Genomic DNA, 21,651 nt, shown 5'->3' on the forward strand with positions numbered 1-21,651 from the left:
ATCTTATGGTTCACACATATCTTTTAATAGTTGTATTTGAAAATAAAGACCGCAGCCCAATCAATATCTGAGTACAAGATGCAATTTGAGAAGAATGAAGAATTTTATAAAAAATATATATATACAAGAAATTTGAATATAGACATATTGATACATATTTTATTCATTTATTGTATGAATACATATTGATAATATTTTATTCATCTACAGTATGGAGCTACTCATGATTTATTGTATTTTATTCATTTATTGTATGGAACCGTCCAAAAGGAAACAATTATATGTTTTAATGAATAATCTTTCATGGAGACATGATTTTTTTTTTATTTTAATTCTGACAAAAAAAAAGTACAAGACTTTTTAATAATTATGTAATTTTAGACCATCCCTCAATTTTATTAAAAAAAAATTTATGAAATTTTAAATTTTAAAACGTCTCATTGCATTTACTTTTTACAAATAGAATTAAGATATTTTTTTTTTCTCTTCATACTAAAGAATGAACTATAAATGCACTAATATGAATTAATTGAGCTGATATAAATAAATAATAAAAATAAGAAAATTTTTATTTATTAATATTTATAAATATTTCATTAGGTTTTTTATATGGCGATTAATAATATGAATTAATAAAAATAACCTATTCAATTAATCCTTACATTTATCTTTGATTTAAAAAAAGAAAAATTTTTTACATGCTTCTTTAGTTCTACTTTTTTATTACCATTCTTTTAAGACTTCACGGAGAAGATGTGTTTGCTTCTTAGAAAAATTTTAGATATTCTATGAGCATTTGGCTAATATCGAATTGAATTATTTAATTTTTATCTTTTAAAATTGTTTCAATACTTATTAAAAAAATCCACATGAATAGAGTTTTACTAAACTAATTAATATTAAGTAAATACGTCTGATAAATATATAAAATTTTTACTTTATATTAAAAATTATTTAATAATTATATAATAAGTATCATCTTTTATTATGTCTTACGAAATATAACCTTATTACACAACCCACAACATTTCACGCCTTAGAGTAGAAGGAGACTATCTAATTCTGGAAATAATTAGACTAAAATAATAAAATATTATAACCTTCAAAGAAAATCATCAAGAAATTCATATCATCAGCTTTTCATTCATCCAACCTTGAGTGGTGCTTTATTTAAATTTTGCTCAACATCTGCTGCTGTCTCTAGCAACCTTGAATCCTGCATTAAAGACTATGATAAAGAATTAACAGAGAAAGCATTAAGATCATGCAATAGAAATTTCACTCATTCACATCTCTAAAACAATGAATTAAGCAGATTAATTTTCATATTAGCTCACATCATTAATGTTTAGTTTGCTAATGAAAGCATTCATGGATAATTAATGAGTAATTAGAGAGAAAGAAACTAACCTTCTCGTGCATTCCCTTCATATTTGTTTCTGTGAAGCTTTCCCTTCAGTTGATTTGCCTTAATTGCTACTGTTACCCAAAGCTTGTCGTAGACTCTGTCAACTAACTGAAAACAAGCATACCTCCATGAGTCTTTGAAGTACAAAATGCTACAAACTCCAACAAATCCAGCCACAAAGCCCATTGCCAAACCACTATAGAACCAAAGCATCATAGAGTCATCTTTCCTCATATTCTCAACTTTTTCATGGCCTTTAGGCCATTCATCCACATCCTCTGAACAATTATTCAATGGAAATCCACAAAGTCCATTGTTGCCAATGTAGATGGATTTGTCATCCAAAGTCTGAAGTTGGTTTCCCAAATGAATTCGTCCAGATAAGTGATTGAATGATAAATTCAAGTGACTTAAAAAGTTCAAATCAGAAATGCTGGATGGAATAAAGCCAGAAAGATCATTGCTAGACAAGTCAAGTGATTCTAGTGATTTTAACTCGCTAATGTTCCAAGGGATATGCCCATCTAATTTTTTTCTAGACAAATTCAAGATTTGTAGGCCTAAAAGATTCATCAGCTCCTTTGGAATTTCTCCAATAAAGTTGTTTCCTGAAAGGTCAATTGAATAGACAAATCGAAGTGTACTAGTGTATTCAAGCTCTATTCCCTTGACATAAAGCAAAACATTCTCACCATAGCCCTTTTTTTCAATCACATAAGAACCAACGTTATAGTCCCAAATTCCTATTTTTTCACGCATAGCAATTGCAGTGAAATTGCCAAAAACAAGTAGGAATGGTTCCAGTTATCATGTTGTTTGCAAAGTTCAATATGTGAAGAGAAGCAAGGTAGCAAAGCTGCAGAGGAATCTCACCTTCAAATTTATTGGAGTGAACACTGAGTATTTTCAATGAAGATCGGCTTTCACCTATCCATGAAGGAATAAAACCATGAAAAGCATTCATGCTAAGATCAAGAGTCTCCAAAGTTTCTAGATTCCTTAATGACTCTGGAATCTTTCCTTGCAAATTATTTTTTTGTAGATGCAGGGAAACAAGAGATTGTTGCGAGCCCAAGGACATGGGAATATGACCACTCAGCATATTATTTGACAGATCAATCACCCTTAAATTTTGCAAATTTCTCAAACATGAAGGTATTCGTCCTGACAGATGATTTTTCGAAAGATGAAGAATATCTAAAGATTCAATTCTGCATAAAGAAGCTGGAATGGTACCATTCAAATAGTTGTTGGAGAGGGATAAAAGGTGCAATCTTGGCATCATTTCGCTGATGTTCTGGGGAATTTGGCCGTAGAGAAAGTTGTTGGAGATATCCAATATGCTTGCATCAGAATGAAAATGAGCTAAAGAACCCTCAAACTTGTTAGATTTCAATGATATGTACCTATAATAATCAACAATAACAGCAGATTGGTTGAATTTTCTCAAATTTGGCAAGGTTCCGAAAACCTGATTATAAGATAGATCCAATTGTACGGTATTGGAAGAAATGTTTTCAAACCAGCCATGGAGGCTATCTGAGATGCTTGCATTAGACATTAGTAAATATCTAATGCTCCTTTGCGTTTTGAGCCATTGTGGAAACCGAGGCCCTAATTTGCAAGATGATAACTCAATCCAGGTAAGTTGGAAAAGAGGTACCCATTTGACATCAATATCAAAAACTAAAGAATTCCCACTCATAATCAACTTACTCAAGCGCTTGAGTTTTGACAAGTGAAGTTCAGAAACTTTTCCGTGCAATGAATTCTGACTGAGATCTAGTATTTCTAGGTTGTACAGCTGTCCAATTGATACGGGAATTGGACCCCAGAAAGAGTTGAGAGAAAGTTGAAGAAATTTTAGGCATTTAAATTGTCCCAGGTTATTTGGAAGACTACCAGAAAACAAGTTATTGAAAAGATATATATTCTCTAAACTTTTCTTTATGCAACTGGATGAGTTGCCAAAAGGTCCAGAAATCTCCCCGCTGAACTTGTTCCATTCCAAGTGTAGCCTACTCAAATTGCAAAGCTTGTTCAACGTTTTGGGTACGTTACCTTCCAGAGAATTATGAGACAGATCAAGGAAAGTAAGAGAATTAAGATTACCGATCTCAGTTGAAAGAAAGCCTCGGAAAGCACTATAACTCAGATCGAGATGTTGAAGGTTGCTAATATTAAATAACCAGCTGGGGATTGTGGAATTGATGGTGTTCCCCGCAATGCACAGAACCTCAAGAGATGTAAGATTGACATGCGAAACATGACCAGTGATGGAAAGCGGACAATCAGACAAATGTAATTCTAGTAGAGAAGGAAGCATGTTTATTGACTGCAAGCAATTGTCACACTTGCCCAGGAGCACACCCTCCATGTGTAAGTATTTCAGAGAAGATGCAAAATGGAGGCTGTCGATTTCCATTTGATAATCCTTACCATAGAGATCAAGATACAGCAAGTTTGAAAGGTTTCCAAGATGAAGGGAAACCTTTCTCTGGAATGAGGCCAGGACAAGGCGGAGCTTAACTATATGACCGGTTATGTTCTCGCACGTGACTCCTTCCCATCTGCAGCAGTCATCTCCAACCCATGAAAGCAACGGGTATGAATTGTTGATGTCGAGGCTTGCATTGAGCTTGACGAGAGCTTCTCTTTCAATCTTGATACAGCTTCCATTGAAATTAGCCCCATTGCAGCAGAAGAAAACGCTTTGAAGCAGAATGAGAATGGCAAGAATTTCAACAACACTGGTGGCTGATGTTCCCATCACTTCTCAATTTAAAGGGAAAATCTTATTCTATTAGATTTTAGATGCTAATGGCGATTGCATAAAATAATTCCAGGGATATCTTCCATAATTCTCATGAGCACTGAGTCTCCAATTGGATAACAACTGGTACAATGTCCAGCAAAGTCAAGAATAGTTTCACGCCTGGTACCAATTTAATTCATTTCTAGCTCTCCTAGCAACTTCTTCACTTGGGAGTATAGCTTGGGGTAAGTTTCGTGGCACTTAGAAATGATAGACTTTGAAATATTCATCTATGTTGACGTAGAAATTGAAGTCATAGAATGCTTTTAGAGCATAAATTATTTCAGATGCTCTGCTGAGATAAATTGATAGAATTTGAATTTCTTACATTTTTTTTTATAGGGGACTGGGGAATTGAGTCTTCTAAAAATTTGATAGGCTATTTTCACAAGTGTACAAATCGCTCTATTTCAGGTTGGATTTGATTTCTAATAATTATATATATATATATATATATAGAAACTGAAAAAGAAAATGTAAAAATTAGGGTTGCAGTGAGGGTGAACTCAAATTTGATTGGAATATGCTATTATTCCAATAATAGTATAAAAAGAGATATGTAGTGCTAGCAATTTAAAAGCTTTCATTTTTTTTAAAACAAAATTTGGATACAATTAATTAAAACAAAAGAAAAATTAAGTCATTTTTAGAAAAATTACTTTCTCTTCTTTAAAAAAGTCTTTTTTTCAAATTTTGACAAATTTATTAATATATGAAATTGCTTATACATAATATAAATATATATTAATAGTTTAACATTACAACTAAATAATAGAAAATATTGTCAAGGAAAATATTTTATTAAAAAATAATTTCTATGAAAAATATTTTTCATATTATAAGTTATTTTTCGTAAAATATATGGAGTCTAAATATTAACTTTTTATTTAAATGTTTTCAAACTTCGATTACTAAAATCTTATCTTAAAAAAAATAATTATCTAAAATTCTTTTTATTATATCTTTTAGGAATTTTAAAATTTTTAAGATTATAATCTTAAAATTATGTTCATCATATTGATTATTGATAAGTGCATAATTTATTAATTTTACTCCCATCACATTTAGTGTTTCTAGTATGTTTTTATGTTTAATTCAGTTGTGTCACGACCCAACCTATGGGCCGGACCGGCACTAGGACCTGGGCCAGCCTAAAACCCCCGAGGCCCGTAGTAAGCCTAACTATTCCTTAACCCAACTCTAAGGCCCATTTGAGTCCAATTTCAAGAATTCAACCGGACAGAGTCCGGCCATAAAATGGACCTTTCAACGGGGAGTTTTTGACTCACCCGACCCGTAAACACAATATATATAATCAATTGGGGAGCTCAGCTCACCCTCCACATACTCATATGTCATTAAAATAAATGGGAGCTCAGCACCCTCATCCAGTCTATCAAACATGCGTATAATAATAAGTTTACAGGTCCAACATGATAATTATATTACAGACCCAAATCAAATAAATATTTCTAACACATGCGGAAATTCTAGGAGTTAATAGAATTACAGAAACATTAATGAACCTGCGAAGGAGAAAAGCAGGTTAACCACAACAAAAATCCTCTTGTAGCCTGAAAAATAATGAACAGGAGTGAGCGTTCGACTCAGAGAGTAAAATATCAATTTTAACCATAATCTCTATAACTATCTAAAGCTAATGCACCCTGTAAAGTGAAATGCAACATCAGCAATATTTTCAGATCATAACAGCAAAAAGGTAATTTGGAGCACTCACACACCCAGTAATGTCAAATCATAAATATATGAGAGCTGATCCCATATACAGCTCTCTTAAATGCAACCTGTGCAAGCGAAGAACTCAAGCCGGACTTTCGCTTAATAAACCAAATCGGGGTCCCAGCGAAGAACTCATGCCGTGTCTACCCCGAAGGACCGGGTCTGTCACGACCCAAAATTATGAACCGTGACCGGCGCATAATTTAAGTATTCTTAAATCATGCAAGCCTTATCAGAGTATCTTGAATGAATATATTGTCACTTACTAATCCCAAAAATAGACAAAATCCAAATAAACAAAATGCTGAATAAACATCTTAAATATCCCATAGGTAAACTACGGAGTCTCTACAGATTTCAATAAAAACTTAAACTGTTCAATAAACTAAACTAATTATTAGCCCGAGAAAAATATGAATTCGGGCATACCATGAGAACAAAACAAAGTTGTCCCTCTCCAGAAAATGGACTGAATACTTGGATCATTTGCGAATTCTCTTGATCCAAAGCAGGATATGACAGAAAACGTGGTTTGAGCTAGATGCTCAGTGAATGATAATTATAGCAAACAACGGAATAGGAACAGGCAGACGCTTGATTAATTTCACAATAAATTTTCTATCCAATAAAATCATGCTCATGCTATCAAAATCATTAATAAAATAACTTCATAAAAATAAAAATATAAAGAAATTCATACAATAAAAATTTTATGGTACAGTGCACCAGGGTGATGATACCCCACATCATCAAAGGCCAGATGGTAAGCGTGCTACCAGATATCAGATACCTTCCTCCTCCTTCACAGATATCAATGCATATGATACTAATGCAAGCCATAAACTGCAATGATGCATGACTCGATAATGCAACCTAATATCGTGATAGTCCACACGGCGGGGCCAGATAACAGAAATAGATACTAGGCACAGGTACCAATTCAAAATAGAAAATCAATTTATACAAATCAATCAAAATCAATAAAAAATTTCAGATAGCAAATAATAACTAATAGTGCAATTCCAATAGTGTATTTCAATAGTTTTCAAAGAGTCAATAAAATCAAATCAATCTCAAATTAATTCAATAACACATCGGTAAATTTTATAGTCAAATATCAATCAATATAAATACATTAAAGGCCTGTTCTCGGAATCCTAATTGGTCTAATGCAGAAATAGTTGACAAAAATCAATTATTTAATCAAAATCGAAATAAAATTCAATAATAAAATAAAACTCTAGAAAATCACATATAAAATCATTGTTAAAATATTGATTTAAAATTTCATTTAATAACAAACTTAATGCTAAGAAATTTTTAAAAGGACAAAAACGGTGCCATGTACTATAATTACCACTCATCTGGAACCTCCAAAATAATAGCTAGATTCAATAAAAGAGAGACAATTTCAGCTGACAGAATGAATATTTGAATCTCCTACATACCCAAAATATAAAAGAAAAATATTAAATAATAATAAAACAAAATAACTTTTATATATATATATATATATATATATATATAAGTTATTTTGTTTTATTATTATTTAATATTTTTCTTTTATATTTTGGGTATGTAGGAGATTCAAATATTCATTCTGTCAGCTGACTAATGGGTCTAATGCATAGATAGTTGACAAAAATCAATTATTTAATCAAAATCGAAATAAAATTCAATAATAAAATAAAACTCTAGAAAATCACATATAAAATCATTGTTAAAATATTGATTTAAAATTTCATTTAATAACAAACTTAATGCTAAGAAATTTTTAAAGGGACAAAAACGGTGCCATGTACTATAATTACCACTCACCTGGAACCTCCAAAATAATAGCTAGATTCAATAAAAGAGAGACAATTTCAGCTGACAGAATGAATATTTGAATCTCCTACATACCCAAAATATAAAAGAAAAATATTAAATAATAATAAAACAAAATAACTTATATATATATATATATATAATCGGAAGCAATTGGAAGCGTCCCCATGTCCTTGAATCCCTTGTTATATTTGTTGGCATGCGTCAATTCTCGTTTATATATATATATATAAATAATAGCTAGATTCAATAAAAGAGAGACAATTTCAGCTGACAGAATGAATATTTGAATCTCCTACATACCCAAAATATAAAAGAAAAATATTAAATAATAATAAAACAAAATAACTTTTATATATATATATATTTATATATATATATATATATATATATTTGCGGAAATTACACGAGGTGCGGATTTGGATTTGGATGAACAGTTATATATATATATATATATATATATATATATATATATATATATATATATATATATATATATATATATATAAACGAGAACTGACGCATGCCAACAAATATAACAAGGGATTCAAGGACATGGGGACGCTTCCAATTGCTTCCGATTGTATAAAAGAGAGACAATTTCAACTGACAGAATGAATATTTGAATCTCCTACATACCCAAAATATAAAAGAAAAATATTAAATAATAATAAAACAAAATAACTTATATATATATATATATATTTATATATATATATATATTTGCGGAAATTACACGAGGTGCGGATTTGGATTTGGATGAACAGTTATATATATATATATATATATATATATATATATATATATATACAATCGAAAGCAATTGGAAGCGTCCCCATGTCCTTGAATCCCTTGTTATATTTGTTGGCATGCGTCAGTTCTCGTTTATATATATATATATATATATATATATTTGCGGAAATTACACGAGGTGCGGATTTGGATTTGAATGAACAGTTATATATATATATATATATATATATATATATATAATCTAAATTTAAAGTTATCGTTTTACAGTAATTATGATCAATCCAATTTAATATCAATGATCGAAAATAAATTTTTAGAGTAGTTGTAACAGATCAAGAAAATAAAATTAAATTAAATTCACCGATTATTGAATAAGGAATGAGAATTCTTACCTTAAAAACAGAATCGAATGTGATGAATAGAGAAGTAAAAATTTAGGGTTTCTCTGTTGAGAGTATTTGATAGAAAAAGGAGGTGACAAACAGATTTTGAGAGCAAAGTTTAGCAGAAGGGATTATTAAGGTATATATATATTTCAAGAGTTCTATTAGGTGTAGAATGGACTAAGAGTTATTATTGAACTGGGTTGTTCAGATTGTAGATATATATTTAATTTCAAAAATAATATATATATCTAAAAATAACTAAGCAGACCATCTAATAAAAAAAAAAATATATATATATATATATATATATTATAAATATATTAAATTATTGTTAGCTAATTAAAATAAAATAATAATAAATAATAAATGTATATGGGTTTTCACATACTTCCCCCCTAAAAAAAAAATTCGGTCCCCGAATTTGAATAGACAAAATTCTAACCTGAAGAATCAAATAAGTGATGATATTTGGCTCGCATTTCAGATTCTGCCTCCCATGTGGCCTCACTACTTGAGTGATTATGCCACAAGACTTTGACCAAAGCCACTTCCTTAGACCGGAGTTTTCTAATTTGTCGATCTAAAATCTTTACTGGTTGTTCCTCATATGACATATCATCCCTAAATTGCATGGTTTGAGGTTGTAAAACATGAGATGGATCTGGTACATACTTCCTAAGCATAGAAATATGGAAAACTGGATGTACATGTGCAAAACCAGGTGGAAGGGCTAAACAGTAAGCAACTACTCCAATTCTCTCCAAAATTTCAAATGGACCAACAAAACGAGGGCTAAGCTTCCCTTTCTTCCTAAACCTCATGATTCCTTTCATAGGGGAAACTCTCAGAAATACATGATCACCAATCATAAATTCTACATCTTTACGCTTAGGATCAGCATAACTTCTCTGTCGACTTTGAGCAGTCAAAAGTCGATCACGAATTAGTCGAACCTTCTCTGAAGTTAATTGTATGAACTCTGGTCCAGTAAGCCTTCTTTCTCCAACTTCTTCCCAACAAACCGGTGACCTACACTTTCGACCATATAATGCCTCATATGGAGCCATCTCTATACTTGCCTGATAACTGTTATTATAAGCAAACTTCACTAAAGGCAAATGATGATCCCAACAGCCACCAAAATCCATAACGCATGCATGAAGCATGTCCTCTAATGTCTGTATGGTCCTTTCTGACTGTCCATCTGTCTGCGGGTGAAAAGCAGTACTAAAGTCTACTCGTGTTCCTAAAGCTTCTTGGAATTTCTTCCAAAATCGAGAAGTAAACTGAGCACCACGATCAGAGACAATGGAAACTGGAACTCCATGAAGACTAACAATCTTGTTTATATACAACTGTGCGAGTTTAGCAAAGTCATATGTAGTCTTCATAGGAAGGAAATGAGCAGATTTTGTCAATCTGTCTACTATCACCCAGATTGCATTGTAACCACCTCGTGTACTAGGTAAACCCACAACAAAGTCCATGGCAATATGCTCCCACTTCCACTCGGGAATAGGCAATGGATGAAGTAACCCAGATGGTCTCTGATGTTCTGCCTTAACCTGCTGACAAGTCAAACATTTAGCAACAAAGTCTGCAACATCCCTCTTCATGCCACCCCACCAATAATGCTCCCTTAAATCACAGTACATCTTAGTTGAACCTGGGTGTACTGTGTAAGCAGAATGGTGTGCCTCCTCCATGATTTCTCTTCTCAACTCATCAACATTAGGGACACAAAGTCTAGTGCCATAACGAAGAACTCCATCATCATTCAACATGAATCCTTGAGCTTGGCCTTGATGAATATTATCTATAATCTCACACAGCTGAGAATCCCTCTTTTGAGCAGCCTTAATTCGATCAATCAAGATAGGCCTAACTCGAAAATGTGCTAAGAATGATCCAGCTATGATTTCAAACTCTACTCCCTGATCTAGCAACCCATGTAATTCACCAATCAAAGGCCTCATCTTGGTAGATATATGGGCTAAACTACCAGAAGACTTCCTGCTTAGAGCATCAGCCACTACATTAGCTTTTCCAGGGTGATACTGTATGTTGCAATCATAATCCTTCAGCAATTCTACCCATCTTCTTTGCCTAAGATTAAGATCACGTTGGTCAAAGATGTATTTGAGACTTTTATGGTCAGTGAAGATTTCACAAGTCTCACCATACAGATAGTGCCTCCAGATTTTCAGAGCAAAAATTACTGCAGCCATTTTCAAATCATGAGTTGGATAATTCTGCTCGTGCCTTTTCAACTGACGAGAAGCATATGCAATAACCCGTCCATGCAGCATCAAAACACATCCTAAACCAATCCTAGAAGCATCACAATATACTACATAACCCCCTGATCCAGATGGAAGGGTTAACACTGGTGATGTAGTTAAACGAGTCTTAAGCTCCTGAAAACTTTTTTTTCACAAGCCTCAAACCACTGAAATTTCACATTCTTCTGTGTCAACTTAGTTAAAGGTGCTGCAATACGAGAGAAGTCTTGAACAAACCGTCTATAATACCTTGCTAAACCCAAGAAACTACGAATCTCTGACACAGTTGTGGGTCTAGGCCAATGAAGCACTGCCTCAACTTTCTTCTTATCAACGCACACCCCATCCTTAGATACTGTATGGCCTAGGAAAGCCACACTATCTAACCAGAACTCAGATTTTGAGAACTTGGCATATAGCTTGTGTTCTCGTAAGGTCTGAAGGATAATTCTCAAATGTTGCTCATGCTCCTCTTTACTATTTGAGTACACTAGAATGTCATCGATGAACACTATAACAAATTGATCTAAGAAAGGCTTAAAAACTCTATTCATGAGATCCATAAAAGCGGCTGGAGCATTGGTAAGACCAAAAGACATTACAAGAAATTCATATTGTCCATACCTAGTCCTAAAGGCCGTCTTGAGTATGTCTTCTTTCTTGACCCTCAATTGATGATACCCAGATCGAAGGTCAATCTTAGAAAAATACTTTGCATCTTGAAGTTGGTCAAATAGGTCATCTATGCATGGGAGAGGATACTTATTATGCACAGTCACCTTATTCAATTGCCTATAATCAATGTACATTCTTAATGACCCATCCTTCTTCCGCACAAATAATACAGGAGCACCCCATGGAGAAACATTAGGGCAAATAAACTCCTTATCTAGTAGGACCTGTAGTTGCTCCTTCAACTCCTTAAGTTCTGCGGGTGCCATACGATAAGGTGGTATCGATATGGGCTCAGTTCCAGGAACTAAGTCTATACCAAACTCTACCTCTCGCTCCGGGGGTAAACCTGATAAATCTTCTGGAAACACATCAGGAAACTCCTTAACCACTGTAACATTCTCCAAACCTACACCTTCTACCTGAGCATCTCTAACATAAGCTAGATACCCTTTACACCTCTTTCGCAATAATCGTCTGGCACTCACTACAGAGATAAGGTTACTAGAGGCCATACTGCGATCTCCCTGAAATTGAAATTCTGCCTCCCCAGGAATTTTAAAGAGTACAACTTTATTATGACAATCCAATGAAACGTGATAAGTGGCTAACCAATCCATGCCTAAAATCACATCAAACTCAAACATATCCAAGGAAACAAGATCTGCAGCTAATTCCCTATCTCCAATGTGAACTATACATCCCCTATACACCATATCAGTATCTATTGCATCCCCCATAGGTGTTGATACAGATAAAGGGTACTCTAACAAAGTAGGTGGTGTACTAAATCTCATGGAAAAATATGGAGAAACAAAGGAATGACTGGAACCAGGATCAAACAGTACTCTAGTATCAAATGAGCAAATAGGAAGTGTACCTGTCACTACTGCATTAGATGCCTGAGCATCCTGCTGAGTCAAAGCAAAAACTCTAGCTTGACCTCTACCACCAGATGTCTGTCCCTGAGTTTGAGCAAATCCTCTACCACCAGAACCTCTACCACCCTGACCATGACCACCAAAACCTTGACTTCTACCACTATATTGTGAAACTGGTTGAACCTGAGGGGGAGCAGAATGTGTTGCTTGACCAGCACCCTGAGTTGTCTCACTAGTAGGACAGTCCTATCTACGGTGTCCCAGCTGTCCACAACCAAAGCATGCTCCAGTGACCCAATGACAAGTGCCCTTATGTGGCTTACCACAATGCTGACAAAGAGTGGTAATAGGCTCAGTGCTAATCTGGTTATACCGAGCATTCCCTGCATGTGTCCTCTGCTCACGTCCCTGACCAACTCCAGATTGATGTGCCCTATTGCCAACTGTAGACTGAGAACCCTGCTTATTTTCCTGATAAGAACCCTGATGACTTTGTCCTCTGTTAAATTGATTCCTTGACTATCTTTCTTAATCCGTTTACGCTGCTCATGAGCCCAACGTTCATCATCATACATCTCTATCTGTCTAGCCCGATCAACCACCTCCTCATATTTAGGTAGTCGTAAAGGAGCTACTCGATCAATTAGCCTATCTCGTAAGCCCCTTTCAAACCTGCGAGCCTTCTTCTCCTCATTTGGAATCAAGTGTTTACCAAAACGGGATAATTTGGTAAACTTCACCTCATACTCTGTAACTGTCATTTTACCTTGCTTCAAGGTTTCAAACTCCAAAGCCTTAGCCTCTTGAACACTAGGAGGGAGAAATCGCTCCAAGAAGAGAGAGTGAAATTCAGGCCAGAGGATAAAACTTTCAGGTTGCCCATTCTTCTTAGAGATATACCACTCACGAGCAACTCCCTTAAGCTGATTTCCTGCCAACATTACCATCCTAGTACTACTGCAACCCATAGTGTCATAACACCTCTCCATGTCATCTAGAAAATCTAAGGGATCAGCTAATGCATCCTCTCCAGTGAACTCCTTTGGTTTTAGCTTGAGAAAATCTGTAGAGTCAAGGAATCGAGCCCTATCTTGAGCTAGTGCTGAAGTAGAGCCAACCACTGGTTGCTGTGGTTGAGTTGTAAGGTACTCAGCTATAGTATTAACAGCACGATTCACTGCATGCAATCCATTGCGGATCGCCCACGATTACTTGACCAGCCCTAGGTGCTTGAGCTGCAGTAGCTAATTGGAATGGTTGTGCCCCAATCTTAGCCATAGGCGTCTGTTCAGATGTCTGATTAATAGTTTGAGGTGGTACCTCCCCTGTTGGATCAAGGTTTGCACCATTAAGACCCTTAGCCTTAGTTCTCCTCTTACGTCTAATAGACCCAGGCACCTATTCATTTTAATAAACAAGCATTAAATTTGAAAATGTGAGCCAAATTAAGATAGGCGAAAAAGTACGAAGGACGCAGATATCTAAAGCAATGATAAACTGAAAAGACGTTAAGGATCCTATGCTCCGCAAGTTTACTAGACCTCAACCTGGTGCTCTGATACCAACTTTGTCACGACCCAAAATTCTGAACCGTGACCGGCGCATAATTTAAGTATTCTTAAATCATGCAAGCCTTATCAGAGTATCTTGAATGAATATATTGTCACTTACTAATCCCAAAAATAGACAAAATCCAAATAAACAAAATACTGAATAAACATCTTAAATATCCCATAGGTAGACTGCGGAGTCTCTACAGATTTCAATAAAAACTTAAACTGTTCAATAAACTAAACTAATTATTAGCCCGAGAAAAACATGAATTCGGGCATACCATGAGAACAAAACAAAGTTGTCCCTCTCCAGAAAATGGACTGAATACTTGGATCATTTGCGAATTCTCCGATCCAAAAGCAGATATGAGACGAAAAAACGTGGTTTGAGCTAGATGCTCAGTGAATGATAATTATAGCACACAACGGAATAGGAACAGGCAGACGCTTGATTAATTTCACAATAAATTTTCTATCCAATAAAATCATGCTCATGCTATCAAAATCATTAATAAAATAACTTCATAAAAATAAAAATATAAAGAAATTCATTCAATAAAAATTTTATGGTACAGTGCACCAGGGTGATGATACCCCACATCACCAAAGGCCAGATGGTAAGCGCGCTACCAGATATCAGATACCTTCCTCCTCCTTCACAGATATCAATGCATATGATACTAATGCAAGCCATAAACTGCAATGATGCATGACTCGATAATGCAACCTAATACCATGATAGTCCACACGGCGGGGCCAGATAACAGAAATAGATACTAGGCACAGGTACCAATTCAAAATAGAAAATCAATTTGTACAAATCAATCAAAATCAATAAAAAATTTCAGATAGCAAATAATAACTGATAGTGCAATTCCAATAGTGTATTTCAATAGTTTTCAGAGAGTCAATAAAATCAAATCAATCTCAAATCAATTCAATAAAATCAAATCAATCTCAAATCAATTTAATAACACATCGGTAAATTTTATAGTCAAATATCAATCAATGTAAATACATTAAAGGCCTGTTCCCGAAATCCTAATGGGTCTAATGCAGAGATAGTTGACAAAATCAATTATTTAATCAAAATCGAAATAAAATTCAATAATAAAATAAAACTCTAGAAAATCACATATAAAATCATTGTTAAAATATTGATTTAAAATTTCATTTAATAACAAACTTAATGCTAAGAAATTTTTAAAGGGACAAAAACGGCGCCATGTACTATAATTACCACTCACCTGGAACCTCCAAAATAATAGTTAGATTCAATAAAAGAGAGATAATTTCAGCTGATAGAATGAATATTTGAATCTCCTACATACCCAAAATATAAAAGAAAAATATTAAATAATAATAAAACAAAATAACTTATATATATATATATATATATATATATATATATATATATATATATATATATATATATATATATATATATATATATATATATATATATATATATATATATATATATATATATATATATATATATATATATATATATATATAATCTAAATTTAAAGTTATCTTTTCACAGTAATTATGATCAATCCAATTTAATATCAATGATCGAAAATAAATTTTTAGAGTAGTTGTAACAGATCAAAAAAATAAAATAAAATTAAATTCACCGATTATTGAATAAGGAATGAGAATTCTTACCTTAAAAACAGAATCGAATGTGATGAATAGAGAAGTAAAAATTTAGGGTTTCTCTGTTGAGAGTATTTGATAGAAAAAGGAGGTGACAAACAGATTTTGAGAGCAAAGTTTAGTAGAAGGGATTATTAAGGTATATATATATATTTCAAGAGTTCTATTAGGTGTAGAATGGGCTAAGAGTTATTATTGAACTGGGTTGTTCAGATTGTAGATATATATTTAATTTCAAAAATAATATATATATCTAAAAATAAATAAGCAGACCATCTAATAAAATATATATATATATATATATATTTATAAATATATTAAATTATTGTTAGCTAATTAAAATAAAATAATAATAAATAATAAATGTATATGGGTTTTCACAGGGTCCCAGCGAAGATCTCAAGCCGTGTCTACCCATCCTGTCCATATCCAACACTATACCACACGCACGCCAACGCACGCACACTGCTCCAAATTACCACAAACAAATTCATGGCACTTTAACAATTGTGAATGCAACATAAATCGTGCCTAGAGTTTAACTACATAGACATATACATATAAGTGATGTATGGGCATGCTTGAACATATAATAATATTGAAATTATAATTAAAATTACTATTTTACTCACTAACTTGACAGCAGTCACTGTGGCAGCTGGGCGGAGGAAGAAGGCTATCCCGGCTCACCTAACAATTTTATTACAATTATTTAATACAATTGACTCAATACAAACTAAGAAAAGACCAAATACGTCCTAAGTCATGCCGAAAATCCGGCAGAGTCTCCTCTATACCTAGGACCTACCCAACCTGCAAATGGGTTTAAAACACACTTCTATATCCACCAACCATACACCCACAACTCAATCATATCACACAGCCCCTCCTGGGCCCATCCAAACAGTCATCAATCACAACATGTAAAATTACAGTTTAGTCCTTATAATTGACCTTTTTTGCAAAAACTACCCAAATAAACTCTAAAAATTCTAAAACTTTGCCCCGCAGTCCTTAGCAATATTACTAGGCTAATGCAAAAAGAATCATAATTTTCTGAGCTACCATGAATATTTTATGGATTTTTAATCTCATTTAAGCACTAGAAAATTACGAGAAAATAAAGTTCAGGTTTACCTATGCCAATTCTGACTCCGGGGACGTGCTCGGGACGTCTGACAATAGTGGGGTAGCTAAAAATCTCGATCCAATTCGGAGACCTTTTCGGTAGCCGGTCTGTCTGGCTGAAAATTCACAGACCTAGACAACTGTCGAATTTCCGTGAATTGAAGATACCTACACGAAGCCCAAAACACAGGGGTTAGTACATAAATTTTACGGAATTTTCTAAGCTCATTTAATGCTCGAAAAAATACTACAAAGTTTCATGGGACCCACCGAAAAACGGTGTCTGAAAATTTCAAAATTTATATTGCCGCGAAGCTCTCAACGAGTGGAGCGCTCTGGTACTCTCGGTTTCCTCGTGAGGTTCACGATTTGCGAGAAATCTAGCCCAAAATTTAAAATGAGCTAAAACTTCCCGAACAAAAATTGGACAAACCGCTCAATGGATTTTGGTGTTCTTGGTGTCTATGGAAAGCTCTCGAGGTGTAGATATTTTTGACACAAGACCTAGCCCAATCGGTGGCCAGATCGGCCAGATTTCGGCCGGGAAGATGAAGTGGCGCACTGCGCGTTGCGCGGCTTCGCGGGCGGTTTCTCGGCGTTCCAGGCGGAGACCGGAGATGGGGGGAGGCTGGGGTGGCTGGGGAGGCGGCGGCGCGGGCTGGGGGGAGGCTGGGGTGGCTGGGGAGGCGGCGGCGCGGGCTGGGGGTGAGGGAGGAGAGAGAAAATGGGGAGGGAAGGAGGAGAGGTTGGGACACGCAAGGGGAGGAAGAAAAAGGAAGAAGAAGCCGGTCCGATTCGACTGGTCCGATCCGGTCCGGTTCAATTCATGATACAAAATTTTAAATTTTGTATCTGCCTTGGGATCGAAAACGAGGTCCAAAATTTCTGAAAAAATTTCAGAAAACTCAGAAAAATTCATAGACTCCAAATATATTTTTAATTTTATCACGTGGTCTTTAAATTAATTTTTAAAAATTATCAAAGTTTTATATTTTCCGGAAATCAAACCCGATTTCGAAAATCTGAAAAATTTCAAATAATTTCCTAAAATTTAAATAAAATTAAAACATCAATATTTGCCCAAAAATAATAAATTTAAAAATTAGGGGTATTACAAGTTAGTTAAAATATATTTATCATTTAGGCATATTTTTAGATAGTTGTGGAATAATTGTGTTAAATGGAGAAATTTTCAGCATTTCACATTTACTGTATTTTTCAGGTGTTTCTAAAGTTGTGGTCTCCAAATTAAGTGTTGTTTAATCCATTGAAAAGCTAAGATAGAGCACTTCAAATGATAAAGAGGGACCAAAGGCCAAATCAGTCTCCAAGATTGACAAAATGAGCTATGGATATATTGCAAAAGCCTAGACTTAATGTGTCACGACTAGTTTCGGTATTTATTTTATATTTGGAGTTTCAGATGTCCAAATGAAGCAAGCCCAAGCCCAATTGAACCTTAAGAGCTACCTCTACAACTTCTATTAAGGGCTGGACGCGAGATGAGGCCATTTTAATTGTAAAAAATGGTAATAAAATCGTCACTATGGGTTGGACTGTCTGTCTAAACCAGTCCCGATTTTTGGGCCATAACTTGGGTTATAGACCTCAAATTTGGGCAAATGAGTACCCGTTGGAAAGCTAAGAAATAGGGCTACAACTTTCCTGAAGAGGGCAGAGGCAGATTCGGAAAGGAAGTTACTGAAAATCAGCCTTGATTTCAAAGACGTGAATGCAGGCTGAAAATCTGTCTTTTGAATTTTAAAACTTTTCCTAGTTTGGTTCCTATCTTTGGGGTTAGGTTTTTGATTATAAATACATCTTTGGGCAGCAGCTAAGAGCATCCCAATTCAGACCTTTGCTCTCCATAGAAGACCTTCATTCTCCATTCTCTTTTTAGATTTCTTCTTTATTTTTCTTTATTTTTCTATAAGCCATGAACATGAGTGGCTAAGTTTTTAATTCAGTTCAAGGGATTCAAGTTTTTTTGCTTGATTTGTAAGACTAGGTTCTTAATTTAATTTATATCTTTTTGAATATCTATTATTTTCTGATTTCTTTGTCTTTGATCTATTGAATGATTTGCTAAAAAGGCCTATTAGTTAATTATTTGATGTGGTCAATTGCTAGTTCATCTTCATAATCTGTAATTGTTGTGTAAGATTGAACATGAGTAGCAATTAGATTTTATTGATTATGATTCCAGTTTTCGATAATAACCTAAGGAAACAATAGGGTAGATTAAATGATTTATGCTTCATAAATTATTGTTCTGCTTAACTACTTCCATTTCTTAAAGCAGTTATTAATTTGATGAGGATTGCTTAATACCAACTCAGTTAATAATTAGAGTCAATAAGAGTGCTAGGCTCGAATTGATGAGTATAGGGAAGTCAGGGGTTTACCTCGCTATTTGGTAAATCTACGTTAAGTATTCAATAAGATATAATTGTATTTCATTTGTCTATGATCGAATCAATGCATTGGAATGAGAATTACCTTGGACTAAAATTTGTTTAATTTGAGAATTTCTTATTTAATTTTAGATATTAATTTTGAATTGTTGATTTCTTCTTTGGATTGCGAATTACCCCCCCCCCCCACCCAAACCTTTGTTTCTTTTTTTTTTTTCCATTACACAAGTGCACGGAAATCCAATAATTCAGTCTTTAGGGTTCGACCTGGATTTATCACTTACTCCAGAAAATATTTCATAATTGGTAATTTCAGTTAATTTAATTTCTGGTGGATTCGACACCCATCAAGAATTTTGGCACCGTTGCCGGGGACTGAAATTCATTGAATTTCATGTTTTTAGTGTTAGGGTATTTTGTTATTAATTTTGTTTATAAAGTGTTGTTATTTTCAGGTTTCTAGAAAAAAAAAATTACGGTGTTACTATTCATCAAGAAGTTTGGTTGAATGTGGAAGGCGGCCCATACCTATTTTAAAGGAAACAACGTTCTGATCAAGACCAATGAAATTCATTGGGCCCCACCCTCTTGAGGCCAAATTCGATTGTTTTCTAGGGTTTTGAGGCATTTTTCTATTTTTACTTTGATTTCTCTTTGTTTATGACAAGAACTTCTCAATCTGGTGAGTTGATCTTTGATCCAGAAGTAAAAAAAACAGCTAAACGGTTGAGAAAATTGGCTAAGCAAGCTAGACAGATTCCGAGTACAACTGAAGGAGTCCAATCTCCAAAGGAGCTAAGTTTGGATTCGGATTCGGATTCGGATTGAGCGTCAAATTCCAAAAATGAGACCATGGCCGCTAGGACTTTAAAAGAGTTGGCTGCTCCTGATCTAAACCAACAGCTTTGTGTATTCAATACCCTGCTTTAAACGTTGCTTTTGAGTTGAAATCTAGACTAATCCATTTGTTACCTAAGTTTTATGGTCTTGTAGGTGAGGATCCACATAAGCATCTAAAGGAATTTCATTTTGTGTGTTCCAGCATGAAACCTCAAGGAGTTTTAGAGGATCAGATCAAGCTTCGATCTTTCCCTTTCTCACTGGAGGGCACAGCTAAGGATTGGTTGTATTACCTTCCTTCTGGATCTATCAACTCATAGAATGGGATGAAACAGATATTTTTGGAGAAGTATTTTCCTGCTTCCCGTGCTGCCAACATAAGAAAAGAAATTTATGGCATCCGACAGTACAATGGAGAGAGCTTGTATGAGTATTGGGAGAGATTTAAGAAGCTGTGTGCAAGCTGTCCCCATCATCAAATAAGTGAGCAGCTGTTGATTCAGTATTTCTATAAGGAACTTCTACCAACGGACCTTAGTATGATAGATGCTGCTAGTGGAGGAGCTTTGGTTGATAAAACACCAGATGAAGCAAGGAGGCTGATTGCTAACATTGCAGCAAACTCTCAGCAGTTTGGAATGTGAATGGATCACACACCCATGAAGGTTAATGAGGTAAGTACATCTAACCTTGAGAAACAAATTTCTGATTTAACTTCTTTGGTAAGGCAATTGGCTGTAGGGAAAATGCAAACTGTTAAGGTATGTGGGATTTGTTCGAGTTCGGGTTATGTTACTGACATGTGTCCTGTATTACAAGAGGATGAATCAATGCAACATGTTAATGCAGTAGGAAATTATGGACAGTCACAACACAGGTATGATCCCTTTTCCAATACTTATAATTTAGAATGGCGAGATCATCCTAATCTGAGTTATGAGAATCAACCAGTGCAAAACTGATACCAGCAGCAGAGACAAGTGAATCAACCACCTCCGCCTCCCTTAAATCAATGTATGTCACTTGATGAAATTATTAAGGCTTTGGCTAACAATACACAACAGTTTCAACAGGAGACCAGAAATAGCATTCAAACATAGAGAGGCAGATTGGTCAGTTGGCCTCATCTGTGAGTAAGCTAGAAGCTCAAGGTTCTGGAAAGCTTCCATCACAAACAGTCATGAACCCCAGAGAAAATGTGAGTGCGATACTATTGCAGAGTGGGAAAGAAGTTGATAACCAAACTCCACATGAGGCAATAAAAAAGAAAAAGCAAGGAGAAAAAGAGTC

The 21,651-nt window shown here is 34.5% G+C and overlaps 1 protein-coding gene and 1 non-coding gene across 2 annotated transcripts; both read right to left on the reverse strand.

The window, feature by feature from the left end:
* Positions 1-961: 961 nt before the first annotated feature.
* Positions 962-13,753, reverse strand: LOC110651102 (receptor-like protein EIX2). Its single transcript, XM_058152562.1, has 6 exons — positions 13,559-13,753; positions 13,088-13,453; positions 12,764-12,947; positions 2,282-4,180; positions 1,411-2,151; positions 962-1,216 (listed from the first exon to the last, which is right to left on the reverse strand). The coding sequence occupies exons 1-6, from the start codon at positions 13,751-13,753 to the stop codon at positions 1,182-1,184; spliced, it is 3,420 nt and encodes a 1,139-aa protein (XP_058008545.1). The 3' UTR covers positions 962-1,181.
* Positions 13,754-20,735: 6,982 nt separating this feature from the next.
* On the reverse strand, positions 20,736-20,842 carry LOC131183506 (small nucleolar RNA R71). Its single transcript, XR_009151558.1, has one exon. It is a non-coding gene; the product is annotated as a small nucleolar RNA R71 (small nucleolar RNA).
* Positions 20,843-21,651: the final 809 nt, after the last annotated feature.

Source organism: Hevea brasiliensis, chromosome 9 (assembly GCF_030052815.1).
Source record: "Hevea brasiliensis isolate MT/VB/25A 57/8 chromosome 9, ASM3005281v1, whole genome shotgun sequence".
NCBI lineage: Eukaryota > Viridiplantae > Streptophyta > Magnoliopsida > Malpighiales > Euphorbiaceae > Hevea > Hevea brasiliensis.